The following is a 17,192-nucleotide window of genomic DNA, read 5'->3' as shown; positions in this document are numbered from 1 at the left end:
ACATGTGTGACGTCACTTGAGATTCATCAGACGTCACATCCGGTTAGATTACAGTTTGTGAACAATGTTACAAAAAATGCATTAATATTTAAGGGGGGAATCGTAATGACACACATATTAGCAGTCAGTGGTCTCGCAAAAAAAAAAAGATCTACATGTTTTTTATGCAAAAGTCCAGAGGATCAAGGGTCGAGAAATGCACTCTGGGTGACAGTCAACATGGCAGCCCGCATGTAGCTCCTTGGGACCTGTGGGGCTTAGCGATTACCTTTCATTGTAGAAGTACTACCCTTCACTTGGGGAAATATGCTTCACCTACTGTGTTACAGAACAACCACTGGTGCACCAGTCCGGTCGCTCTGCACGCGGTTCAATAAAACCACAGATTTATGGAAATCTCCACGGTATGACTGACAGATAAGCCGTCCGGCTGATTGTTGTGTTTGGGTGCTCCGATTTCAGTCCTTAAACGATGCTGTACAATGATAAAACAATAATTGCAATATCTAAACTCGAAACTGTTGACAAATACATTTGTGATTTAGGTATTGGTAAACGATACCTGCACTATTCCGATGTATACAGCACCTCAAAGTCAAACACTGTATTGTCAGCCAGTCATTGAGTAGCAGTGCTGTAGAGATTCCTAAAACGTTCGTTTCTTTATGTTTCAGAGCCTCGTTGTATTCATCACATGTGCCACACATGTGCAGGTCTTTGCGACAACCTGGCAATGCCGTCAGTCGGATTTGGGGTCTGACCCAAAGAGCTGTCCGCCAGGCAGCCCCCCGGACTTCCAAACCCCGGGGGGTGGCCCTTAAATTTATTCTGGGGCCAGCCTTCTGCACCATAGCCGCACGGCTCGCCGGCCGAGTCGCTTACTGTGAAGCAGATTTCAATAACAACGTCCATGCAGAGGTTTCAACTAAAGATCCCGACCCCGAGTTCAAATGGCATATTCTGTGGGAATTTGTCAAGCCTCAGCTCTTTGCTCTCCTCGGTGCTGTTGTGGTAAGCAAGCCTAACGTCACATAATTACATTAGACCTTTTCCATGTTAAATACATAATGTGTTGACTGTTGGTTTTCATCCCAATCAAACAAGTTATTTACCTCTAATCAGCTTGCTTTCGGTGCTGCAATCCTGAACATTCAAATCCCCTTGATACTGGGAGAGTTGGTGAATATTGTGGCCCGCTACATGAGAGAACACACTGGGAACTATATTCAGGAGATCAGAGGTCCCGCCCTCAAGTTGCTTGGACTCTATGGTATTCAAGTAAGTGGCATTGTTCCTGATGTCCTCAATAGCCTATTATTTAACCTTGAATAAACCAGAAGTTTTATTCCAACCTAATAGCTCTCAATATTTGTGACGTCTGTACCTTTCAAATCATAACATTTACTGTGAATACATGTTTTTAATCCATGCTGGATTGAATAGCCTAATAATAATGTTATTATTAATTGAATGTAGAATCTAGAAGTCGGATTACCGTTTGTGTCACTGTAAACATTGGACAAATGGAAATCGGTGGAAATGTGGAACAATCCACCCGATTCCCCTCCTCCTCCTCTTCCTTCCCAGGGTCTTCTCACCACCGGCTACATCATTCTGCTGTCCAGGGTGGGGGAGAGGGTGGCCTCAGACATGAGGAAGACCCTCTTCGCTGCTTTATTACGGTAAATAATTCCCCCCGGTTTCTTCCTTTGTACCAAAGACTCAGCAGCACATCATTGTATCATGCTCATAAAACAATAGCGTATTTTCCATAGTATGGAAGAGAACATTGCTCTATTGTGTGGCCATTATCTCGCTTAACAAACCTTTTAGGTCTCAACCAATATGTTTTTAATGTTATTTGTCACCCACTCCCAATGTGAGATCCATGGTAAAACACTTATACAACAGTCATACTAAATGCCTGCTGTGTCTTTGCTGTTATTTTGTCAGACAGGACGTGGCGTTCTTTGATGCCAATAAAACTGGGCAGCTCGTGAACCGCCTGACTTCCGACATTCAGGAGTTCAAGTCCTCTTTTAAACTGGTCATCTCTCAGGTACTGGTACTTCAGAATTAAGTCACAAGAGGTGTGTTTGTCTACTTATAGTGTATTGCTAAGAAATAATGTAGGCTACTCTAGGCCCAGTAAGTTTATTGAATGTTTTCATCAATCATGAGTTGGAATCATGAATAAATAATAGGAGATAAAACTCAATTTTTGCTGATTATATATGCCATATGCTGATTGGTTATCAGTAGACAATCCTTGTTTACCTACGCAGACCTAATTTATTCCCAGTTAGGAGTAGTATATTTCCTTTAGTTTTTACAGTGAATTGCTAGAATTGAATGTGCATGTGACTAATCTTCCCTTCTTGTCTTTGCTCTCTTGTATGTATTTGCCTTTCTCAGGGTCTGCGGAGTCTGACCCAGACAGTTGGGTGCTTTGTTTCCCTCTACATCATTTCACCTAAACTCACCGGCCTGACCGTGGTTGTTCTGCCCTGTCTAGTGGGCGGCGGGGCTCTGATTGGCTCATTCCTCCGCAAGTTGTCTCGATTGGCTCAAGAGCAGGTCTGGTGAAACGCTGGGGCTTTCGCTGTTATGTGATGTGAATCTGTTTCGTTTTCTGCCGTTTCTGTTCAAATCTGATGCTGAATTCTGTGTGAGGCTGCAGGTATCCAGGGCGACGGGTGTTGCCGACGAGGCGCTGGGAAACGTGCGGACGGTTAAAGCCTTCGCCATGGAGGAAAGGGAGCTGCAGTAAGCCAGAGTGTAGTTATCTTGAAATATGTATTCATTCATGTATAGGCTACTTCTTTGACTCAAGATCAGAGGATGATCTCTCCCCTGATGATCTCAGAGGATAGTCTTAATATGTACTTATTGATGTGTACCAAAAGTAATGAAGTGTACTTCTTTCAAAAAAAAGATTGCATTGTCTTTTCAGACGTCCTCATCTTGGCCCCTATTATATATTGTATATTTACTTCAATATCTATTTCTTTTTCAGGTTATATGCCTATGAAGTGGAGAAGTCCTGTGAAATGAATGAGAGTCTGGGCAACGGAATCGCTGTGTTCCAAGGCCTGTCAAACGTTGCTCTGAACTGTAAGGTCTTGTTTTTCTCTCTCATCTCTTTATTGATATGAAAAGCTCTTTGCTGAAGGATCCGACTGTGTTCATTTAACAGTTGTCTGTGTTTATGTGTCTGTTTGTTCACGCAGGCATTGTCCTTGGGACGATTTTCGCTGGAGGATCTCTATTGGCCGGTGATGAAATGTCCCCAGGCGACCTCATGTCCTTCCTGGTGGCTTCTCAAACCGTCCAAAGGTAAGACCTCAGGGTTTGTTTAAATCTGACCGAGATCAGTGCACCGCGTTAAAATAATCCACACGTTCAATTTCACAATTATGTTACCCTTTCTCGACAGGTCTCTGGCAAGCATCTCTATCTTATTCGGGCAGGTCAGTAGGCCAACATGACACAACATGATACATATGTGCCACACCCTGGAGTCATTTCTTCTATATAATGTCTCCATATCGACACTTTTTTCTGAGTTTTTGCTTGGTTCTCAATGGACGATCTCATTGGTTGTTAACAGGGATTATAAAGGCTGTTTCTTATCCAACACGTGCTCCACAGGTGGTGAGGGGTCTGAGTTCTGGGGCCAGGGTGTTTGAGTACATGACCCTGGAGCCCTCCATTCAGGTCCTGGGAGGCGGACGCATCCCTTCCACTTCCCTGACCGGGAGGATCGATTTCATGGACATCTCATTCACGTGAGAGGGACCTGTCCTCCAGTGTTTACTACAGATACTAAGAAAATTACAAAGCCACGCTTGCGATAAAGTAAACAAGTTTTTGTCTGTTTGTAGTTATCCAACCAGACCAGGCCATCAGATCTTAAAGGGTTTCAACCTGACACTGCCCCCCGCGAAAACAGTTGCCATCGTCGGTGAATCTGGAGGAGGTAAAAACTTGAAGCCGGCTAGAGCAGTTATTACCGTTCAACTTGGTTTGTTGAAGTCGCGAAATCACCTGCCTGATCCTGCGCTATTTATCCCATTCATAAACACATTTCCACATTGATGTAATGTGCACAGGAAAGTCCACTGTGGCAGCTCTGCTGGAGCGATTCTACGACCCAGATAATGGCGTCATCATGCTGGATGGACTAGACATCCAAACGCTCGACCTGTCCTGGCTCAGGGGACAGGTTATCGGATTTATCAATCAAGTAAGGATTGTTTTTTTCTTTAACGTTCAATTGCACTCATGGATGATGAACTGCACACCTGTCCTATTGCTCTCGCTGGCTCATCTGTTGGTAATTGTCCTTTTCTTCTCGATTGTAAAAGGAGCCCGTGCTGTTCGGCTCCTCTGTCATGGAGAACATCCGCTTTGGCAAGCCTGAGGCTACAGATGCTGAGGTCATCAGTGCTGCCAAGCAAGCCAATGCCCACCGTTTCATCACTAGCTTCCCAGACGGCTACGGCACCGTGGTCGGTATGGTACTGCTTAGCTTTTTTTTCAGAGTGTCTCACTGTCTTAAAATTAATATTTGTTATGACCCACCATTGTGCTGGGGGTCTGTGAGCGTTTCATTGTGGAACACAAACTCGGCCAGCCGTAGTAAACCGTAAAAACGTGAACCGTAAACCGTAACGTGTTTGTAAAGGTTTCCAAAGGTATTGACTAGCAATTGTAAATGTCCTCTTCTGAAGGCTTCATCCACAAGTGCAAATTAGTTTTCTACAGTAAAATAAATCTGCAACGAAACAGGAAACAAGGGAGCAACTCTGCCCTTTGCAGTGTTCGGTTTCCGGCCCTGGCTCTGTGCCGTCACCCCCCCCAAAGGTTCTGCTATGAAATGGATCAGAGATTAGTGTGGCTGTTTTCAATCCTCTGCGTCGATGCGTCCAGGGGAGCGCGGTGTGACCCTGTCGGGTGGACAGAAGCAACGGATCGCCATTGCCCGAGCGTTGATCAAGAACCCCACCGTCCTGGTGCTGGACGAGGCCACCAGCGCCCTGGACGCCGAGTCAGAGCGGGTGGTGCAGGAGGCTCTGGACCGGGCCACTAAAGGGCGCACGGTGCTGATCATCGCCCACCGCCTCAGCACCATCCAGGGGGCGGACCTGATCTGCGTCATGAGCAACGGCCGCATTGTGGAGGTGAGGCAAGGGAAGCCGCAGGCCTCGTGTCGATTCGCTTACCGTGGGTATCACACTTAAAAGTGACATTGGTGATAACATACCACCAGGTGCAAGTGTGATTAGGCCTAAAAAAGAAAAAAAGTTTGGTTCATGTTGGTTGTCAGTTGAGGTCATGGGTAGGTAGGGAATTTATTTTATTTTTTCCAGCGGCAGCGAATGATAGGTAGGTTGTTTTCATTTAAAAGCGAGAAAATTCGCTCATCCTTGAATAGAATGAAGAGGTGCTGTACCAAAAAGTAATTATAGTTTGCATCAAAAAAAAGAATAATAATAATTTTTTTTTTTTTTTTAAAGCTCATAAAATAATTTGGGTCGCACATAAATTGACAGGGTCGGTCGGAAACCGGAACCAAACATTTTATTTTTTTAGGCCTTAGTCGTTACAAGCCGTTTTGAAAATCAGCCTCTTCTGACATCACAAGTGGGCGTGTCCACGTAGATGTATGTTGGATAGATGAGCAACGTTTGCTACAATCCAATGGGTAGGCTGGTAGACTGATCTACCCAGAACACATCTAGGTGGACCCACGCCCACTTGTGATGTCACAAGAGGTCGATTTTCAAAACAGCTTGTGAGGGCTAACCATACCTTTAACATTGATGTGAGAGAACCATTTGCAAATAGCCAACATTTCTGTTCTGTGTTCCAAGGCTGGGACCCATCTGGAGCTGATCGGCAGAGGTGGACCTTATTCGGATCTGATTCGGAGGCAAAGAGCTGAAGCAAAGAAATGAGCGATTTAACAAGTGTTTACGATTAAGTGTACCATCACAAATGGCATGTCAATTATGATGAAAGTCTCTTGACTACTGGGATCAGGTTATATGTACATGTAAAGTGTACATATTTGGACCAATCATTATATTAGTATGATAGTGGTCTCTGGACATAGGGTTTTACTGCCATGGATTATTTGCCTGTAGCATAATTGTACAGAATTTAATTAAATGGAATACCTCAGTGTTTTATTCTCTTCTGTATAGAACTTATATTTTATCAGAAAATGTACTGTATTTATTGCATTATGAATTAAAAACACTAAGTTAAAATAAGTTATTGTTGTATGGCTCTGGTGCTTATGAATTGTGGCAATATTCATTATTCATGATCAGAGGATGATGAGTCTTAATATGTACTAATTTACGTGTACCAAAGTTAATGAAGTATACTTCTTTCAAAGGATTATTGCATTAGTCTGTTCAGACTGCATCTTGGCCCTTAAAATAAATGTTGGTTTGCTATAGATTTTTAAATTCTCAAAATACAACCCGCCATCTTCAGTCAGATATGTATCGTAATATAATATGCAGAATAACTTGCTACCCCTTTCCAGATGCCAGCATGCATCTCTTACTATATAACAATGCATCACCCACGTTAACGTCTTAATATAGGTTCTCCTAGCATTAGTTAGTACCCTCAATATCATTACGCTAAAGGCGAGAGCTAATCCAGAAGGTAAAATAATTCTTAATGTCTCACATCTTTTTCATCTGCTACAAAAGTATGGTGAAGCTGCTACGCAAACAGCATATTTAAATCCATGCTTTAAAATATTATCTAGCTTAAAACCAGTATCACTTTAAACTATAACATTTCAGGGGAAATTCCTCAAACACAATATGCCATGCATGGCCAGACATTTTTTTAAGGAGGTTGAATAAGATTAAAAGGCAACATTTCAATGATATTCATATTTTTATTTGCATTGGAGTACCTTCTTGTCATGCAGAATTAGGGTATTTAATGTACTGATTTATGAGTTCATTTTAGTCTTGACAAGTTACTGCTCATAAATGTAGCCTTTGTAAATAATGGCAGCTTAGTCCATTTCTACTGCCTTTGTACATGTACCATGTCTTGTATTTCAGACCCTGCTAAAGATAAGGTTTCCCCACACAGGTCTGCAGACCTTGCTACCGCCTGAACAATGCCATCTTATTATTATTGCCTCTAATTCTAAAGGATGTTTTGTAATACGTTGTTTCTCAAAAAGCTAAATAATGTGTGGCTGAGCTTAAATGATCATCTAAAGATTTAAATGAGACATGGGAATTATACCTAGTATTTAAAATGGTCTATCTACTTTACGTTTTTTGATTGTTTATTTAGAACATTTGCATGCATTTTGTCCATGCAAGTGTCCTTTCATGCAGCAGCCTAAATCACTTTATGGATTGCATTTCCAGACAATTCCACTGTGATGCTGTTCCCGTTTCAGCCGCTAGATGACCAGCAAGAACAGCTTGCCTAGTGAAGTGTCTAGGGTACAAGTCTGGGAGCTAACACCAGCTAGCAAAACATCACTGCGGATTTCGGATTTTTTCTTGTATCAGGTAGACCTAGAGGTTCACTAGTTATATTAAGGCTGGCGCCACTCACCAAACATGCAGAAATATGAAAAGCTTGAGAAAATCGGAGAGGGTAAGTACAACAACTATGAGGCAAAAGTTGGATACCTTTCAGCTCCAAGCTAGCATTCCTTTGCTTCCAGATTCAAGTCGTTAGCCCATCGCTTAAATAAATGGGCAGTGTCAAGTCATGGTTTTAACATTAAACAAGGGAAACATCTTCTATTTTACGTCAAACTAACCATATAGTCGGGAATGTTTGACCCTAAATGGCAGTTTTTAAGTAGGTATGCAGCTCTGGCTAGCATTAGGGTACAGCCAGCAGCTAGCCTTTCATTCATTAACGTTCCCCACTGCCCGTCCCTCGCTGTGCTCTTTTCCCTCTCAGGGACGTACGGGACCGTCTTCAAGGCGAAGAACCGCGAAACGCACGAAATCGTGGCTCTGAAGAGGGTCCGATTGGATGACGATGACGAGGTATGTGTGAGTCATTTCGAGGCTGTCGGCAGTAGCAGCAGGGGGCTGGAGGCTGGTCATTTGAGTCACTTTTGTTTTTTAGGGGGTGCCAAGTTCCGCCTTGAGAGAAATCTGTCTCCTGAAGGAACTTAAACATAAAAACATTGTCAGGTGAGTGCCTTTGGTTCAAACTGCACCGTTGTTTTTTTGTTACAGATCTTTTATCTGCATTGATTGCTGGCTAGTGTGTGACAGGTTGTCTGGTTGTTGATCATCATTGAACGCATTTTTGTTTTATGTACCCAGGCTACATGATGTGCTGCACAGTGACAAAAAGTTAACCTTGGTCTTTGAGTATTGCGATCAGGTAAGAAAACTGTTCAGAGAAATGTTTGATTATTGTTTGCGAATACATGTTGTCAAATAATGGGGAAATGTTAACTCTTCACATCTCTAGGATCTGAAGAAATATTTTGACAGTTGCAACGGAGATTTAGACCCAGAAACCGTGAAGGTAATCACTTGTCTCTCTTGACTCTTCAACATATTATTCATTCTGTGTGAGTTTTTTAACCTGGTGTTCCTCCTGTTTTTCTCTCCAGTCGTTTATGTTCCAGCTCCTGAAGGGCCTGGCCTTCTGTCACAGTCGGAACGTTCTCCACAGAGATCTGAAGCCACAGAATCTCTTAATTAACAGAGTGAGTGTTCCAACATGGAAGCCTAGTTGTAGGGCGTCTGTTCAAAATCATTTAGATTTTTAACCCAATGCACGTCACAAAGCAAGAGTTAATTCTATATATGATTTACATCGCAAATGATTGTACAATTTCCCTTGCAAGTTAAAAACTACCATATATACTAAGCTATTGGCTAACTTTCTACGTCCAAGGTCAAAGCCAAGAAACGTAAAATTGACCCGTTGCTGTTGCCTGTATCACCAGAATGGAGAATTGAAGTTGGCTGACTTTGGTTTGGCTCGAGCCTTTGGGATTCCTGTGAGGTGTTACTCGGCTGAGGTAGGTGAATGTTACGTGAAAAAGGTCCTTGGCAACACTGTTTGTTGATCAGTACCTGGGGCCAAACGGCAAGCTGCCCACACATTTCAGGGACCAGTTCAGAAAATCATTGACAACATCAACATCCATTATGCAACGTGAAAATCGTCGGAACATACATCGGTATCTTAAGTGATGCTGGAGGAGTTGTTGATGTTGTGGTGTCGTGTTTATAGGTGGTGACTCTGTGGTACCGGCCTCCCGATGTGCTTTTTGGTGCTAAACTCTATTCTACCTCAATCGATATGTGGTCAGCAGGGTGTATATTTGCAGGTTTGTTCAACTGTTATTATATTGGTTATAATCGTATCTTATCCTAGCTAGCTTTGTTGTATATAGAGGGAATGGGTTAACCTAGCAATTGTTAGTGCTTGGCACTTGGTTCTATAAACATCCTTAATGTACCGACAAAGATGTATTGTTGTTTCTCTTTCTTCTGTCAAATAAACTCATTGAAAGTCACTTTGGATGAAAGCATCTGCTAAATGTAAATGTCCATATTATGTCTTGGACCCAACATTTGTTGAGTGTGATTTTAAATATATTTTCTTGTGTCCATACAGAGCTGGCCAACGCGGGCAGGCCGTTGTTCCCCGGGAATGACGTTGACGACCAATTGAAGCGCATCTTCAGATATCCTTTTGCCGTTTGCTAATATTGAAATATTTTTCGGATTTAATTAAGTTCCTGTACTCGTTTATTATACATGCTACTCTCGATCCTAAAATGGTTTTCCGTCTTTTAAAGACGGGCTATATTTTGAGAATGTACAGTGTGACGCGACGGCATAAAACTAAATGGAGGAATATACTTTGTGTTGTGGACTCCATTGTGTTTGTAGTTTTTCTTTGACACTGTTGTACATTGTTGGGTACGCCAACTGAGGAGCAGTGGCAAGCCATGACAAAACTACCAGATTACAAGGTAACCCATTAACGTTTTCCTGTCAATATATTGTCGCGTGTCCCACCAGAGGACAAGACGTTAAGCGGATGGTTAACTAGTTGATTTTATTTCCCCCCCGTCCACCTCTAGCCGTATCCAATGTACCCCGCCACCACCTCACTGGTTAACGTGGTTCCCAAACTCAGTAGCACAGGACGAGATCTGCTGCAGGTGATTCAACACTTTTAATGTTTGTACTGCTGTGTGTCCAACCATGTAAGAAACGACCCCTATCTATCCATTGACCACAAATGCATTCCTTATTATCTAAACATGTTCTTCCCTGTTAGGGATCTGTGAGAATTTTTTGGTAATGTTAAAATCTCAAAATAATTGAATGCATGTATTAATAATTGAATGTCTCCTTAAATAAGCCTATTTTTTATATAGATCACAACAATTTTGTTTTAGTACAGAAGATTTTGTGTGAATAATGTAACACGTGCAGCTACAGCATTTATACAGCAACTGTGTGTGTGTGTGTGTGTGTGTGTGTGTGTGTGTGTGTGTGTGTGTGTGTGTGTGTGTGTGTGTGTGTGTGTGTGTGTGTGTGTGTGTGTGTGTGTGTGTGTGTGTGTGTGTGTGTAAAAATGTATAAAATGTTAGGATTATAAAACTAGAAAAAAAAAGTTTGGATCTTTTTTTTTGTTTTGAAGTTTGGACCTTATGGTTTAAAATCTTGAATTAAGATGTTTTTGGTAATCCTAACTCAGAACCTGCTGAAGTGTAACCCGGTCCAGAGGATCTCTGCGGAAGAGGCTCTGCAGCACCCATACTTTGCTGATTTCTGCCCACCGTAGACCACACCGTAGCAGGTGAAACTCCTTCAACACCACCATCACCACCACCTCCTCCACCACAATCAAGCCTCCTGACCAACACGTTTCCACTCAGACCCTTCCACCCTGTATCTATTCTTTCTTTTCGGAAATGCACTAGCTTTTATATCATCTTGTTGTGCCTCCTTGTTAATCATTATTATTTTATTCTGGTTTGCAAGTCTGTCCGTGCGAGGTATTCTGGGGAGACCCCAGACTTCGTCGTTATTGACCGCACTTTTGGGAAACATAACAGCTTTTTGATTAAATTATTCGAGGGCTATCAAGAACAAACATGGGTCTTTCAGTTTTAATATCTGCTAAAATGGAATACATACCCAGCATAAAATTTCATGAGCTGACTGTGAAGTTAGTAGTGATGATTCTCTGATGCCGTTTCAAAAATGTGATGTCATAAATGGAAAACCTAAATGCATATAATACATTAGTGTGGTGTCACTTTAAGTGAGGTATTTATGCTTAACTTAAAGGCATGAACAACTTTTTCATTAATTGCATCCATTTTAGACTGAGTAATAGACAAAAAGACTTTGATATCGATATTTTAAGCATAAACCCATCACTTTTCCATTACTTTTAAAGAGCAGATTGTACAATGGTCTGGGACAACGCTGTATTAGTTGCACGTTTTTGCCAGCTTTTTGTGTGCATGATTTGTCAACTACCAGTGACACGGGTCAATTCTTGTCACCATTTCTCAGTCTATTAAAATGCAACAGCCATGTTAACAAAAGTGGACCAATTTAAATTGTAGACTTGATGAACAGAGGACCATTAGTGAATCATTGCTATCTTTTATAATCTGTTCATTTTCTTTTGTAGTTAAAATATGAAAAAAATGAATTGTTGGCAATTGTACATCACAAATGAGATCCGAAAGAATTTATATTTCATCACGCCCTCTGTCCCCTGTGGTTTCTTTGTTTCAAACGGCTTCCTTTTCCATTGCAGAATCACCCCCAGATTGTTTCCCTCACCATGGGTTGTCTTTGAAGTAGATAGAAAAGTTAATATTTTATTTTTGTTCTACTGATGTAAGCAAAATAATTGAATGCATGTATTTATTAATAATTGAATGTCTGCTTAATTAAGCCTAGGTCTTTTCTTTTTTTAAATACAGCACAACCATTTGTTTTGGTACAGGAGATTTTCTTTCAATAATATGACACTGCTTTTATACAGCAAGGTTGTGTGTGTGTGTGTGTGTGTGTGTGTGTGTGCGTGTGTGTGTGAAAAACGTTAGGATTTTATTATAAAACTGTAGTGCAATTTGCTTTCATCATGCTTTAGTGCTGCCAGGCTATATTCCACTACTAGTGGGAGACAAACCGCTCTAGAGATATTCCACAATGTCATTGGATTTTGAACATTCAAGTTTGCACCTTCTTGTGTCCTTTTTCCTACTCACAACGTAGCTAATGTACCATTAAACATACGCCATCAGTGGTTTTGTATTTTTTTTATTTTATTTTTTTTAAACCACTATGATTCACTTTTTAATAAAGTGGAAATAAACAAAACCCACTGATTTATTGAACTAAGAATAGATGGCTGGAGCTGTGACGGTATAACCGCTCTGTTCCTCGTCTTCTTCTTTGATCACACATAAATGCACACTAAAAGTAATCTTGTTTGTCATGGATGCAAAACGCATAACCAAGCTGTGTATACGAAACTTGAAGACATTACACACATTTAAGAGGGTAGGAGCTATTTAATGTCCACGTCAGTGTTAAATCACAAATCTACAATATACTGTAATGTACAGTACGTAGAGCCAGATGAAGCAAGCCCGATTCCCCAAATTGTTTGTGCATGCAATCATAAAATATACAAAACAGAATACCTGTAAATACCACTCTTCACCTCAAGCCACTTAAGGTATTTTCTTTTCTTTTTCTCTCGCTCTCCATTCAAAATGTCAGGAACATAAGTCACTCATCGCGCCCACACTGAATTAAATATTGCACAATCCCAAGCCTTCCTCGAGGTTGTCGGTGCTGCTATTTTTCCAAAGGTCTAATATACTTTTCATAGCACAGAGGGAATGGCTGCATTAACACGTTGTTTCATCTGGCTCAAAATGACATTTGGAAACAATACAAAAAAATAAATGTTTCAACAGGTCTGATAATACAGTAGGTAGATATTGGTAATACACAATGGTCATGCAAGAAGGAAAATGACATAATGTGCTGCAGAGTCTGATGGATCAAGCTCTTTGATAATTCAATAATTCAAATCTAAAAGGCTATATATATAGATATATATATTGATATGAAATGCTGTTCATCTATGGTTTCATAAATGCACGTTGAAATTGTATAACTACTTGGAAAAAAAATAGCACAAATATTTCAAGCCCTAAGTTAGCTGCTAGCTGGGATACATAGTTTGTATGACCGGTAGTAAGGCAGGGATACGAGGGGGAAGGGACCCACGGCCACCGTGTTAACAATGTTAACCCCATGTTTACCCTATGTTCACAGTTGGTTGTCTATCATCCCAATAGACAAGGTTTTTTTATGAACCATTCTTACGCTGATGAAATGGGACGACATATGACATAGAAACTGACTGCAATGATATCGTATAGCATCACAATGTCACATTTAATTTGGGGCAATACCTTTTAGTAATATTTTTTTGTATTCTTAACCAGTTAATATGTAAGATCATCGTAATATATAGAACTTTAATATACACATGTCAAAACCCGTAGACATCTCGCCTACGTTCGTTAAACAGCTACCGGACAGGAATGAATGAATGCAATTTGGGAATCCTCAAGTGTAGGATGTATGCCGACTGGATTTGTTAACAGTAGTACCGTAATCAATTAATTTATTGCTGACCACACAACACCACCCATTAATTAAACAACCCTGAATAGTAAACCGATATTTTTATTTTCCTTTGGATTAGGTCTGGACTCTGTTGTTGATCTGACGCAAAGTATGTTCTCGTATTCCTGATTAACCTTTAAGTGCGCGTGTAGTGTATTGGACACTCCAAACTAAAGCCTATAGGCGCGTTGTCGTGGTAACAAGGCCTGCCTGTCATTGGCTCCAAAAAGTAATGGCTGATTTCCCAAGGTTTTGTGCTTCACAACAGTCATCTAAATAAGCAGACAACAGAGTAATAAAGCTCTGGTGTTTCTAACACCACCCGCCCTACTGGCAAGGCGGTAAGCTCACCAAGTAAAAAAACAACAACAAAGAACACAACATAGGCTGTCTGTTGTCTCTGAACTGTAGTTCCAACAAATGATCACAGTTCAGATGTGTGAGGTGTTACTGGCGTGGTTACAAGTCCAGAGCCATGGGTTTCGGGGAGGGGAAAAGAAACAAACATGGAAGACAAGCGGGAAAATAAACGGACAGACGTGTAAGAAGAGAAGTTGTGGGAACGTGAGGGAGATGGTTAAATGTATCGTTTATTATACTCGATGGTTTATACATCACAATTTGTCGTTTTTCTTTTGCGGTTTCAATACATGATATCGGAATAACAATAGGATACAATGATGCAATATTACAATGTCGCTCTGTTTAAAAATTGATTTAAGATAGGATAGTCAGGGCTGTTGTTTTTTTGTTTTCCTTTTACATCTTTGTCTCTACAAATTCTATTCAAGTGTCGGTCGCGTAGGCCTAAGTCACTGGAGAGTGGAAGACACTCGGGGTCCACTCGGATATAAACACATTCAAGGGCTATACGTGGACGGGATTAGGTTTAGGTGGCGCCTGGTGAACGGACTGGCCTTCTGGTACGAGATCAGAGGGGAGGGCGAAGAACCCCTGGAACAAAACGTTGACCCCGTGGGGAGTCTAGAATTTCGTATGGCATTTCTGTGGGTATGTACATAATTCATGTGACGGTAAGGAATGTTATCTACAGACGGTCTGTTCTCCATGAATTTATAATAGAGAATAGATTACTATCACTGGGGCTTGTGCTGATTTATGAACTTATTTTGCCATCGGTAAGGACAAATGAGGAATAATGCAGAATGTCACAAGAAAATTCTAGTGGTTGATCTTCTAAACTGAATCATCGAACGGAAACCAGGGCCAAGGTTGACAGCGGACTAAATGGATGCATTTTTCTCATGACAGTCATTATGTCGTTTATAGCAACACTATTCTACAACTTGAAAATTATAATGTAAAGGTTAAATATAAGCCATGTCATACTAAGATACAATCGTTTCTCGTCTGACTCACTTCCCCTCTGTGAACCTTGGTGAGAAACACAGTTCAAACAGACATCCATTAAAACACTCTCACCACATCCAATGTTGCCCAACCAATGTTCAATCCATAGCGACTCATATTGTTGTCAACCCTCGTCAGTCGACGCTTTCAGGCTACGTTCAAGAGGTCTAGGTGTCTGTGTGTGTACATTCTTCCACTCGAAGAGACGAAAGCTTAGCAATAACAAAGGCATAGTGACAAACAGCAGCGGGATAAGCTATGGATGTGTGTTTTGACTCGGGGTCACGAGTGAAGACCGTGTTGTTATCCTGATAATGAGCCATCGACCCCTCAAAACGTCAGACACCCGTCTTCTGTGACTTTAACTAGGTGAGAGGTCAAAGGGATAACAAGTCACTCAACCTGCCTCATCAGATTACAAGGGGGGAGAGAGGGGGCATCACTGTTCATACTTTGAATGTATGCCACTCCTGCCAGTCCACATCTATTCCTTGGATTCATAGGCCACAGATTTCTCAAAGCACGTGGTGCAATGTAATTATACATTTTATTATATTACCTCTGGTCATAATCCTTCCCATAAACAATCGCTTAACTCGGTCAGAAATACCTTTTGGATCAGAAGAAAAACCCTCAACCAAGAGAAAGCATGGATGGACAGAAGCGAGCGAGTGAACTACACCACGGATGAACACCATGAACGTCTTAAACGATATGAAATAAAAGGTGGACGCCCTCGGCATGGCAGTTAAACCTGAGTTTGTGTTTTGGAAGGGTATATATTTTTTGGTGTTTATTTTTTTTGTAACTGATGATAGTATTCTATTTCTATTCAGGCATTGATAAGGTCTACCACGCTGTCGAGTATACGCTCAATGTTTTCTCCCATTTGGATTTCTTCCCTTTTTTACTTTTACATAAATTATTTCACAGTTTGTAGCCGATCCTCGATAGTGTCCCCCCCACCCCACCCTCCCCCATCTGGCCCCGGTCTGCGACTCCATCACCGGGTCAACAAGCAAACTCCTCGAAGTTCCCTAGAGTCGGGTGACGAGGTAACATGTTCGGCGTGAATCCGAGACTGTCCGAGTGACTCCGGAGGGTGTCACAGGTGCTCTGGGGGGAGAGGGGGGAAGAAGAGGGGGGAGAGAGGAGGAGAGGAGACGAGGTCATCCGCATTAAGGGAGAAGGGCAGTGCAGGGCAGCATAAGTTGGAGAAAATAGGGCAGACAGGGAAGAAACAAGGAGTTTGGAAAAGTAGCAGAGAATGGGTTTGATAATGTGAGGGACGGATAGCCAAAAACAAACAAAATGGAGGGCATTGACAATGTAATCGGACACAAGGTCACAGCATTAAGGACAGCGAACGACAGAGAAATGCATCCCAGAGTCAAACGATACAGGGATAAGGAAGCAAGCACAGAATAAAATGGAGCCCAATCAAAATTTATAAGGCCAAAAATGGGATGAGATATAGAGAGATGAGTGGAGAGAGAGGGGCAAGGAGAAGAAAGAACAACTCATTTAGTCCTGGGCTTCAGTCGAACCCGCACGAATACGTCTAGCAGTGATGAAAGCTGAATCGTTCGGCATGTGCTGTGTTTCTATCTGGGCAAACAGGCTTTGCTTCAGATGTTGCCGCTACATGGGGAGAAGTGATGCACTCATTCGTAGCAATGGTTTAATTGCTATTCCCGGCAGGAAAAGGAAAAATATTATTGTACGTCAAATCATCGCATGCAGATGATGTACATAACATCACAAAGTAATGCATCTAGTGATGTTATCGGGCGCCAGCTTCTAATGTACCCGGCCCGGGGTGCTGCAGGAAAACACATCTCGGTTGGTGTAGCGCTGTGTTCGTCGGACAGATATGTATTTGTTTTTCACTGGAGCGCTACTCTTATCCCTACATGGGGGCGGGGGTGGAGAAAACAAAATAATTATTGGAATTCGTGGCCAGTTTTTTGTGTGACGGTGAAGTTTAAGTTTAACTCTCACGGCAATGATTTGATCGTACTGCCGAGTCGTCTTCCACAGACGATTCCGCTGATCAAAGGGCACACACTGGTGGAACTAACCTCTCCCTGTCGATAGGAGGCG

General features: G+C 41.7%; 3 protein-coding genes across 6 annotated transcripts in view; 2 read left to right on the top strand and 1 right to left on the bottom strand.

Moving 5' to 3' along the window:
• The first annotated feature begins 105 nt into the window (after nucleotides 1-105).
• Nucleotides 106-6,189, top strand: abcb8 (ATP-binding cassette, sub-family B (MDR/TAP), member 8). Its single transcript, XM_030362773.1, has 16 exons — nucleotides 106-404; nucleotides 675-1,011; nucleotides 1,123-1,278; nucleotides 1,588-1,682; nucleotides 1,954-2,059; nucleotides 2,416-2,577; nucleotides 2,681-2,766; nucleotides 3,017-3,114; nucleotides 3,231-3,336; nucleotides 3,437-3,470; nucleotides 3,652-3,788; nucleotides 3,885-3,979; nucleotides 4,113-4,246; nucleotides 4,368-4,515; nucleotides 4,933-5,183; nucleotides 5,877-6,189. Exons 1-16 carry the CDS (start codon nucleotides 307-309, stop codon nucleotides 5,958-5,960), a joined length of 2,127 nt encoding a protein of 708 aa, XP_030218633.1. The 5' UTR covers nucleotides 106-306; the 3' UTR covers nucleotides 5,961-6,189.
• A 1,234-nt stretch (nucleotides 6,190-7,423) lies between these two features.
• On the top strand, nucleotides 7,424-12,318 carry cdk5 (cyclin dependent kinase 5). The gene is made up of 12 exons (XM_030362815.1): nucleotides 7,424-7,650; nucleotides 7,966-8,054; nucleotides 8,137-8,204; nucleotides 8,340-8,400; nucleotides 8,491-8,547; nucleotides 8,636-8,731; nucleotides 8,975-9,049; nucleotides 9,265-9,361; nucleotides 9,652-9,721; nucleotides 9,952-10,012; nucleotides 10,124-10,204; nucleotides 10,747-12,318. The coding sequence occupies exons 1-12, from the start codon at nucleotides 7,614-7,616 to the stop codon at nucleotides 10,831-10,833; spliced, it is 879 nt and encodes a 292-aa protein (XP_030218675.1). The 5' UTR covers nucleotides 7,424-7,613; the 3' UTR covers nucleotides 10,834-12,318.
• The window catches only part of asic1c (acid-sensing (proton-gated) ion channel 1c), a 71,891-nt gene continuing 66,763 nt past the window's right edge, over nucleotides 12,065-17,192 (bottom strand). For 3 of the 4 annotated variants that reach the window (XM_030362783.1, XM_030362784.1, XM_030362781.1), the window contains exon 11: nucleotides 16,061-16,205. In XM_030362783.1, the coding sequence (XP_030218643.1) occupies nucleotides 16,127-16,205 (79 nt within the window). In that variant the 3' untranslated portion in view covers nucleotides 16,061-16,126. Of the gene's footprint in view, nucleotides 16,206-17,192 lie in introns of all 4 variants that reach the window. The other variant, XM_030362782.1, reaches the window with a different exon arrangement.

This window comes from Gadus morhua, chromosome 8 (assembly GCF_902167405.1).
Source record: "Gadus morhua chromosome 8, gadMor3.0, whole genome shotgun sequence".
NCBI lineage: Eukaryota > Metazoa > Chordata > Actinopteri > Gadiformes > Gadidae > Gadus > Gadus morhua.
The sequence above is the reverse complement of the archived record's forward strand: the minus strand, read 5'-3'. Positions and strand labels throughout refer to the sequence as shown.

Coding starts and splice junctions, on each gene's coding strand:
- cdk5 (XM_030362815.1), top strand. CDS start 7,614: ATGCAGAAATATGAAAAGCTTGAGAAAATCGGAGAGG. Junction 7,651..7,965: donor GCTTGAGAAAATCGGAGAGG/GTAAGTACAACA, acceptor TTTCCCTCTCAG/GGACGTACGGGACCGTCTTC. Junction 8,548..8,635: donor TAGACCCAGAAACCGTGAAG/GTAATCACTTGT, acceptor TTTTCTCTCCAG/TCGTTTATGTTCCAGCTCCT.
- abcb8 (XM_030362773.1), top strand. CDS start 307: ATGCTTCACCTACTGTGTTACAGAACAACCACTGGTGCACCAGTCCGG. Junction 3,471..3,651: donor TCTCTATCTTATTCGGGCAG/GTCAGTAGGCCA, acceptor CGTGCTCCACAG/GTGGTGAGGGGTCTGAGTTC. Junction 4,247..4,367: donor TTATCGGATTTATCAATCAA/GTAAGGATTGTT, acceptor CGATTGTAAAAG/GAGCCCGTGCTGTTCGGCTC.